This window comes from Euwallacea fornicatus, chromosome 3 (genome assembly GCF_040115645.1).
Source record: "Euwallacea fornicatus isolate EFF26 chromosome 3, ASM4011564v1, whole genome shotgun sequence".
NCBI lineage: Eukaryota > Metazoa > Arthropoda > Insecta > Coleoptera > Curculionidae > Euwallacea > Euwallacea fornicatus.
The window spans coordinates 5,946,853-5,956,380 of NC_089543.1; the positions used below are offsets into that span (position 1 = coordinate 5,946,853).

Genomic DNA, 9,528 nt, shown 5'->3' on the forward strand with positions numbered 1-9,528 from the left:
ATCTGGGCCGCACCGTACGGAGAACCTGCACGCCACCCACGTGCACCACATCATTGGCGTGCCGTAACTTATAGGATTCAGCGATTTCCCAAATTTATTGTTCCCGCTTGGTTTGTTTGCTGGTCGGTTCTCACTTGAAGGTTCTGCTCCGAAAACGCAGTTTTTATTTGCGGGAAATTGTGAAAATGTAGCATTGGAAGCGGTGGAAATCGATCATCGTTCAACTATGTAATTGTATTTATTATATATCTCTTCAATAATAAAACAAACATATATAGGGGCGTTATCAAGAAAATAAATTTACAAAAACTAGAACCTTGTAATTGGGGAAAATTTACTTCTGTACATTTGAGGTGAGTCTTCGGACTGGTTACTCTCCACCGACTTCGAGCTTTTTATGCCGAAAGCAAATTCTTTTCTGTAGTTCCCAGTTTCGTGGTACGACTCTGGAATGGAAGACAGAAGTTAGTTCGAGGCACACTAAAAATATTCAACATCAACATTGAACAGGGCTGGAAAATCATATCAGAATAATTGAAAAAAAAAAAATCAAAAATTCAGTTGAAAACTTCTTAATACAATTGTCCTGCAGTTTATTTTTTGGTACATTAAGAAAATTCGCGTACATTCCAGAATGTCTATGTGCGCATGATCGCTTAATAGTCCCTGCAATGAAGAAGTTGCCCGCTCCACATTAACAAATCGGTATTTTTCCGAAATTTTCCTTCTCTTACTTAACAGCATTTTATGTAACTGGTGGATCATAAAAGAAGTTTCTTTGGACATTAACTCTACCTTTAGCATTTGGCATATTACAAGTCACTTCCGGATGAACAGTGGTCTGCTTTAACACTCGAGCTTCGGTAGCCATCTTCGTAGGGCTCCGATAGTCCTTATAGTCCCTCTGAACTTGCCTATATTCGGATAACTCTTGGGTGGCTTGCGTCATCCTTTTCGTCTCCGAGGAAGTACCATTTCTCTGAGATTGAGGATACTTTTGTTTGGGTGAAGGGGATGAGGCGGATGACGAAAGTGCCCCCTCAGGTTCTTGTCTCTCCTGAAATATTCGTTGAATAGGTAAATGTGGACGGTTTGGGGAGGATGGAAGTTTTACCTCGTACTTCTCGTTGTTTGGTTCGAATGGTAGGCTAGTCCACTGAGCCTCGTCTAGGGCGTATAGTCTTAATTGCTGGCGTATGTTTGCCTTTTCCCTGAAAAATTAAAAACCTACATTTTTGCATAATTCATTTTCATTTCTGACACGGATGTCTCACATGTGGAGAACCCGATTTGGTGCTACGCCTCCTACTGTTCTTTCCTCGAAATTACTTACTTAGCTCGTTTCTTTTGAAACTCCTCCTCCACTTGCCTCATCGCCTCCAACTCCCTGAGTCTCTGCTTCTCCTTCCTCTCCGCCTCTTTGGACAACTTCTCAGCCATTTTTCTCCTTTCGATTTGACGAACTGTGCTTTGAAAGGTGAACTTTTTCGTTTTCTTTATGGGTTCTACGCTCGACCATGGCTGATTAATCGCAGCGGAATCGCGCAGCGACTCTGGCATTTTCAGATCTTCACACGATCTTGATAATGAGTAAGTTGCAGGTTCGGCAATGGCAGTCTTTGTCGAGTTCTCCGGCAGATACATCAATCTTGTTGTGTGAGAAATGTGCAGTTCTGAGTCCGCGGAGTTATCGTTAATAGAATTTGGGGCGGACCTGCTTAAGAACCAGTTGGGATTGTCTTGGTCCCTGGAAAATTCCTGTTGCTCCAGGTCTCTTCGCGACAGTGTGTGGAGCACCCCGGAGACAGATCTTTTGAGCTTCCTCAAATTGCTCACTCCCGACTTATTCGATCCCAGTGTAGTGAACGAGGACGGCTGCAACTCTCTCGGCAAGGAGAGGCTGAAAACATGAGGGACGTGTCTCGTAACAGACTTTGGAAAATCCCTCCTAATTTCCTCCAAACTGGAATCGTCCCCTAGGTCTTGTTGCGGAGTCCAAGAGGAGGAAAATGAAGGACGGGCATCTCCGGAAATACCAGAATCCTGGGAACGGGCATCTAGAAGCCGCCAGGCTGCCGTAGGCGAGAAATGAGGTATTTGAGGCGGTTTCCTTGGTAGAACTGGACGAAGACGTAAAGCAATGGTAGAGCTTTCATCCTCTTCTTCAGCATGGCAGCTGCTCGACACGTCTGAGTCTTCCCTTTCCATACCAAAGTAAAAAGCCCGGGGTTTCTGATTTTCCGGGGCCCTCAAATCAGGCGACATTTCCGGGGTCGACGATTCTTTGCCCGAGGGCTCACCTCGGATCTGAGACTTGGCCGTTTCGTTGGATGTGTTAATATCTTCCGTCAAGCTTGTTTGATGGTCGGGACTCACGGGACCATGAAGACGGCTCGTTGCCTGCTTAAGTTCCTCTTTAAAATCTACTGAGGGTTCTATCAAATTGAATGCAGGCAATGAAAGCCTGTTAGGCCGGGCGTAAATGGCAGTGTTTTGGTTGGCTAATATCTTTTCTTCAATAATATCAGGCTTATTGTCGAATTGGTCACTATTTGAAGTGATTTGACTAGACTCTTTTTTTGTTTCAACTCTCGTCTTGAACAGCCGCGTCCGTCTCTGAGGGAAATCCTCCACGTCGTCATCATGTAAACTAGTTACTCTTGCCTGAAAAGTCATGTCTCAAAACTGTCCTTCTACGAGACACACGAATATACCTCTCGTTTCCCATTCGGGGGGGCTGGTGCTTTGTACTTTTTTTTAGATCGGTTCTCTTTCCCTAGGTGGTTGACTGAGGATGGGGTGCGTAAGTCTGGCTCAGACTTATAGGATTTAAACTGAGAGTTCAGCCTACCTTGACTAGACTTATAGTGGTGACTCCTATTGTCCACCTTGCTGAACAGGAGAGATTGGCCGCATGCGTACGCCCTCGGGGGCACCTGGAAAATGGGGGAAATTATTATAAAAACAAATTTTTAGGGCAGTTACCCACATCTTTTAGCGGCAGCTTGGGTCTTCCGCTTAAGGTACCTCCGGATTGCAAGATTTCTCCATTATTTGTGGGTCGGAGTCTTGGTCGGCCGTCAGGGTCAGGTAGGACTTTTACCTGAGAGTTAATTTTAGGGCATGTTCTTATGGTATGCTGATGAGGCGTCCAAAACCGATCTAAGCGGTTACCGCTGATTTGGGTGCTGTGACTTCCAATGTTGCCCATGTTTGCAGGCTGCCTCTTGAAAACTCATCATCTGTAAAATCCAGAAACATGCAGGAGGTGTTCCCTTTGGACTCGCTCAACCGTTTACTTTTTTTTTTAAGGTCTTAACGGCCCTTTTCCCATATGTCAGACTGCAGAACGTTCGCCTGATTTTTACCGTTCCGAGACTTGGCGATGGGTAAAATATTCTACCTTTTCAGTTAGAGCTAATTTGTTTAGATCCTTTTCTACTAAAAAGTTATTTACACTTAAATGAGAAGTGCCTGGTGCTATTGGAATATTTGCAATTCAATAGCCATTTAATGGCATTAAGAGAATTGGACTGCATCAATTAATATTAATGGGAGTAAATTTAAATTCATGCTTAGAAGTTATGGGAGCCTAAGGAATGAATCTAGATCGCATTGATTATTAGTTCGTTCCTTGATATTACGATGTTTACGTTCAGCTGGAACGGCAGAATTTGTATCCGAAAATTACCTCAGACCCGGAAATTGCCATTCTACGATGTCACACGAGGAGAACTGAGAACGCAGCACTGACAGAGGCATTTTCAAAGTGCTTTCCTTAGTTATGTTCCCTAAGAAAAATTTCTCGTCGAGCTTCCAGGATTCAGTTTCCGAGATACCCACAGCCGCCGCTCTTAGTCGTACACTCCACGCCCGGTTCAACAATACAAGCGCAACCAAATCAAATGACCGAAGTTTCTCCAAAATACTCGCGTTATATACAGCTTCAGTACACTTTTAAAGCCCCTACCCATATGAACATAATGGTCTCCGCGTGTTGCTGTCAGTGGCGCACCTGATTTCTAAAATTCCGACGAATTTTCAAAAAATCTTTAATCGCTGCGTTTTTGTCTGTATTGCACACACGATCAAGCATTACAGACTACGTCCCTGGTTCTCCAAATGCGGCTCTGAAAATTGTTTTATTCCACATAACACTTAAATGAAATGCACACGACTAATGCTCGATGTAATTGCAGCTTACGACACATTTTTGCTTTTATTTGGATTTCGGAACAAGGTTTCGCAATGAAAAGCTCACTTTCCTGCCTATAGAGTTTCCTCGGCATCATTCCAATCTTCTATCTCTAGATCAATCTGACCTGTCCGGGTCCGGATCAACAACAGACGGTTTTGTGCCTGAACTTGACTCTCTGAACGACCCGGTAACTATGGAGTAATATATTTTATTAACTTCTGATGATCTGGTGCGGTGGTTTATCCGGCGGTCTGGCACCGAAATGGCCTTACCCGGAAGGTGATTAGTGTGAAGGAAGAAAAAAGATAATAATCCAGCAGTGAACACTTCTGAGACGACCTTAGACTGAGAAAGTGACATTTTTCCGCACGGAAGAATGGACTAATTAGCAGGAAAGTATACCGGCCGAATACCAACTAAAAGGTTTCTTTTGACATACTTGGAGAGAATTTTCCTGTTCTCGCCAAACACGTAAAGTGTAAATGTGCATCTGCAGAATTCTAAATTGATTTATTTAAAGCGGACGAATGTTTATTGCACGATTCGAATTGATACGGAGAACAATTCGTTTTTTGAAAATTTGCCCCACCGTTAAACGGCCTCAAATTCGCCCTCATGCACCGACGTTGACGAAGACTGAAGGTCGATACCTCACGATTTTTCAGGACCTAAGTCCTCTGGACAAAGGAATATTTGAATGCTAATTAACAACGCTTCGACATCGTTCATAAAATTGTAATCCGGGGGTCTGCGCTACGTGATTCTCCTACTGAAACTCAATCAGCTGATGAGAATGTTTAATCCACCATCAACATGAAAACCCTGCTGAATACATTCCAAGAAGGAAATTAAGGCGTCTTGACTAGCGGTCTGCAGTATCAGTAACGCCATTGAAGTTGGCCGGCTTCAGAGCTATCAGAGTGTAAAAATCATGTTTAAACAGTTAAACACAAAAATATGAATATAAACCGCTCTCTGATGTTCTTTAGTTTAAATTGATCAAATTCTGTGATAACCGTTTTCACCGTGCCGCGTTGATTCGTTTTGCCGAATATTCGACTTGAAGCTGTAGATTTAGATGACTCGGTACATTATCAGAACCGCCGCTTTCACGTTCCTCGATCGAATGACCGCAGTTTATAATTCATAAGTCAGGAATGAGTGAATTGAATGACTAATAAATAATTATTATTGTTCGACCGATGTCCCATTACGTAAGATAATTATAAAGCAGACTGAAGAAATTGAGTAATTAGTAGCTGTTGCCTTGCGTAATGGGAGCTTGAGGACTTTAATTGAATCCGACAAGAGCAACGCAAGGCCGACCCAACGCCCTCCGAACGTGGTTTTTAATTGTCAATTTTTCCATTTCCCCGGCAAAATTGTTTAACTCCCAGAATGGACATGGTGAAATCTGGATGCGCGTCGCGGAACACCCGGGCGCCAGCTCTGCTCTGCGGGCAGGGCCCAGACGGTCTCATGGCTGGGGGAATCACGGAGAGGAGCGGGAGATTTTTGCAACTTAAAAGTTGCGCACCCTTGAAAACCGGACGTCCGGCGGTTCGAAGTACCAACTGGAGCGCCGAAAGACCAAAAACCGAAGACTAAAATTAAGTTCTTTGGTGTCGTTTCCTCATCAAAAACTATTAAAAAAAAATTAGTTCAGTACTTTCAGCTCGCGGACCGGAAAGGCGGATGGAGTTTCAGAGGAAGATTCAAATTGTGCGGTTTTCTTCGCGCACCGAAGAGGACAAATTTGCCCAAAAGGGCCGGAGAAGTGCGGTTCCAGTTCCGGGGGGGGAATGGGAAAAATCCTGACGCTCTGTTGGCGATTTTCAGGCCTCACAGGAACCAAATCAACTTCGGACCGTCGGTCTGCCCCCGGCGTTGCTGAGCTATGGGCCGTCCCGCAGCCCCACGAAACTCCTCAAAACTTGAGTGATTTAGTCCTCATTTTCCTACCAGTCCCCCCTCCGTTGCGGCCACGCAAAACGAATGCATGCGGCATGAGGCCTTATACAGAGCAAATTAGGTTTATGTTATCTTTTTCTTACTCGCCTTGACACCTGCTCAAGTCCAACCTTCACGTGGATACGGTAAAGTGTGCGCTTTAAATGAAATGCTGGTATTTGGAAAAATCAAATGAGGCAAGATCAATTAAGCATTCGAGCCGATCCATTAAACAGGTTAAGTACATGGTGCCACTGCACGTGTCGATTCACGTGAATCTTGGCGTAAGCCAGAGGTTTGCATGGCCGATACGTTTTAATCGAGGAAGGAACGGAAATGGATTTTTCGCATATTACTACCCTGGAAAAAAACCGAACACGCGGCAGCATTGAAACTAAAATAACAACCTTTAGTAACCTCATGGACAATTAATTATGAAAGTTAATGAAACAACCATTAAGAGGCAATAAATCGCCATTTCGAGACGGGATGGACAATATACTAGTTTCCGAGGTGTATCCTTAAAAGAATCAACTTTCACGAGAGGTGCGGTTCCTCTTAAGAGTTAACGAAAATGAAAGTGGCCATCAGCGTCATCTGAAATCTGAATAACACCGTTAAGATCATTGTTAATGCTGCGGGTAACAGCACTTGCTAATCCACCTGCAGCTAAATATTTCGGTTTCACTTTTTTCACACGAGAACCCTCTGAAAGAGCTGATGACCGATAAGAACAGATGTTCAGTTTGTTCTATAGTTTCTTTAGGCAACACATGAGAAAACTATGTAACAGATTTTAATAGCCGCTCTTGCGGTGACTAAGACATTAAGTCTGCATACCTGAACAGGTAATAGCAGGTAAAGACCTAAACTCGTATTAATTGACTACGATTTGAAGTCCGTAACATCAATCCTTCAAATCTTGCTTAATAATCCAAGTGTAGATCTGCCGATACTGCAAATAATTCTGTTTCAAATATTACCAAAACACAAAATGGTCGAATCTGCATATTAATGCTGACAAGAACAATAATGCGCTTTCGCAACTCGAACCATTGTTTACTGTTCTAGAGATTTAGAAGTTTCAACAACAGAATGGAAAGGATGGGTTCCTTCGTTATTTGAACCAATATTGACGTTCTTCATCCTAATGTCGAAACATCTTCTAGCTTCCTATCAGAACCCGAAAATTGTTTGCTCTTAATATTCTACACAACATCAAGCGTCGATTGGGCATGTGACAGGTATTGAAGGATTACAACACCACGGAATAGGTGTTTTTGGTGTGGAACCGAGACTCTCTATTTGTTTAACACAATTACTGTCCAAAAAGCAAATAAATATTGTTTATGCAGCAAGTTTCAAAGGAATTGTATGCAACAAACTTACACGTTCCTCCTCGTCGACAACGCTCCCGGGTTCTCTATTTTGGACCAGCCTTTAAGGGAATTTGCAGCTTGTCACAAGAAAAGAAAGATGCTCGTTCATCTACACTGTCATTGCCATACGAAATGGATTTCAACGATTACGCTACTTTCACTAGGCACTTCACTTGGGTACTGCCTACAGTGCCTACTGCCAATGTAAAGGTAAAATGTACGAACATAAACAGTTAGCCGTTTACCTAGAGGGGAATTGTTTTACCTAGGTGCATTGAAAAGTACAGGTTCGGTACCACTCGCTTCAGTCGGGCATGACAGTCATATTCGGTCTAGTAAGTACAGTTGCGGCATTTGATCTTGATTTCGGACTGGTAGTGTTACGTTATCGAATCACTTTGATGAGTTTTCAGATTTGACCGAACTTTTTCGGTCGTCTCAGAATGCATCTTCATTCACTAGTTTTTCAGATGCAGCAGAGCTGGCTTTCACGCTATACCTTATTTGGCGCAACTATTGATATGTCGCCCTTTGGATCTTCCCGAGAGTCGTAAATTCACTGGAAAATGTACCTGTGCTGAAATCGAAAAATCAACAAGAAAAATTTCTCAATCGGGGCGAGGCAATTTGTAAGCACCCGATTAAGGATCTGTTATTTCTACTTTAGAGATTTATACTCTTGATGTTCAGGCGAATGCAAAGAATTTTTTCATTACTGCGGTTTCCGAATAGCATTTACCTAATCGGGAGCAAAACTACCTGAGACTTATCGATCATTATGAGTTCATTATCAATCATCTTACCGAAAAGCTTTTCCAATCCTGATTTATTTCACCGATATTACCGAAAAGTCCGTTAAAATCCATTACGAGGAGCTGAACAGTAACCTGCGCATTCGCCAAATCATCGAGAATGTGCGTTAACATTTCGCAGCGCGAGGCAGCCTCACTGTTTATTCCGTTTCGGGAAATATACGCCACGTATAACTATGAAAATTTAACGCAGTTAATAGTAGATACCCCAGCTGCCCCATATACATAACATACATTTAACTGCAAACATTTGGGTAACCGTTAAAAATGCGAGTTCCCTTGCAGAGTCTTTTTAAATGTAAAGGGGTCGAGTTAATTATCCAAGTTATTGTCACCACATCACTTCCACAATGATTCCCGACTTTGCAAGTCGACCTAGGACCTCCAAGTAGTTGATAGAGATGCAAGTTTACTCAACACTGGCGACGACTAAACAAACGTTCAATTATAAATCCATTAGGGTTGGTATAATATATTACGATGCGAATTTTTCTCCCTAATTTGTCGATTATAATATAAAGATCGAAATCCCGACCCCAATTATATGTAATGACATCAATCTGCCTGAATGGCAAAGGCCGTGGGAGTGGAGTCCAATACTGGATAGAAAGAGATAAACGACATTTTGAGCGTCCCTCTTCAATGGGAGAGGGACAATTAAAAACTGATTACGCTCTTTTTGTATCGATTAGAACGTCACTCCCCGAACATTCATATTTATGACAAAAGTTGAAGAATTCCGGGTTGCGAATTAATAACTAATGTTCTTATTTGTTTATTAGATATGTCGCTCGGAGAACGCCCGTTTTAAGACAGAATTGGGACATTCAAAGAGCAGAACTTTTGGAGATTCGTGAGGGAAAGTCGAGAGGCTCAAAACACAGGGGGTTCGGGCCCGAACCGGTGGCGTAGACAATAAATAAAATTTTCTGACGGCGTCGTTAAATAAACGCGTCATTCAGAAGCGTTACGCAACAATACGCTTTTTTACCTTGCACTCCGTTTGAGGAGAATGCCTCACGACCAGGGGCGGATTCGATACGTAACTAAACCGATCCAGGATAACGTTCGTCCCTAGGAGTAAACGGCCATCGCAGAAATTTTCTGAGACGATTGACGGGTGCCGTGATGTTTTCGGAGCGGCTACCGGCGAGCCCGAATGGGGCGCGCTACCCGCGAAACCTCCGGG

At 43.1% G+C, this 9,528-nt stretch overlaps 1 protein-coding gene across 2 annotated transcripts; it reads right to left on the bottom strand.

The window, feature by feature from the left end:
• Positions 1 to 219: 219 nt before the first annotated feature.
• Positions 220 to 7,723, bottom strand: LOC136350786 (uncharacterized). Of its 2 annotated transcripts, none has more exons than XM_066302859.1 (7): positions 7,538 to 7,723; positions 2,990 to 3,242; positions 2,715 to 2,936; positions 1,334 to 2,664; positions 1,115 to 1,211; positions 796 to 1,057; positions 220 to 446 (listed from the first exon to the last, which is right to left on the bottom strand). In XM_066302859.1, the coding sequence occupies exons 2-7, from the start codon at positions 3,209 to 3,211 to the stop codon at positions 310 to 312; spliced, it is 2,271 nt and encodes a 756-aa protein (XP_066158956.1). In that variant the 5' UTR covers positions 3,212 to 3,242; positions 7,538 to 7,723; the 3' UTR covers positions 220 to 309. The 2 variants fall into 2 exon arrangements, with proteins under 2 accessions (XP_066158956.1, XP_066158957.1); XM_066302860.1 differs by lacking the exon at positions 7,538 to 7,723 and adding an exon at positions 3,692 to 4,693.
• Positions 7,724 to 9,528: the final 1,805 nt, after the last annotated feature.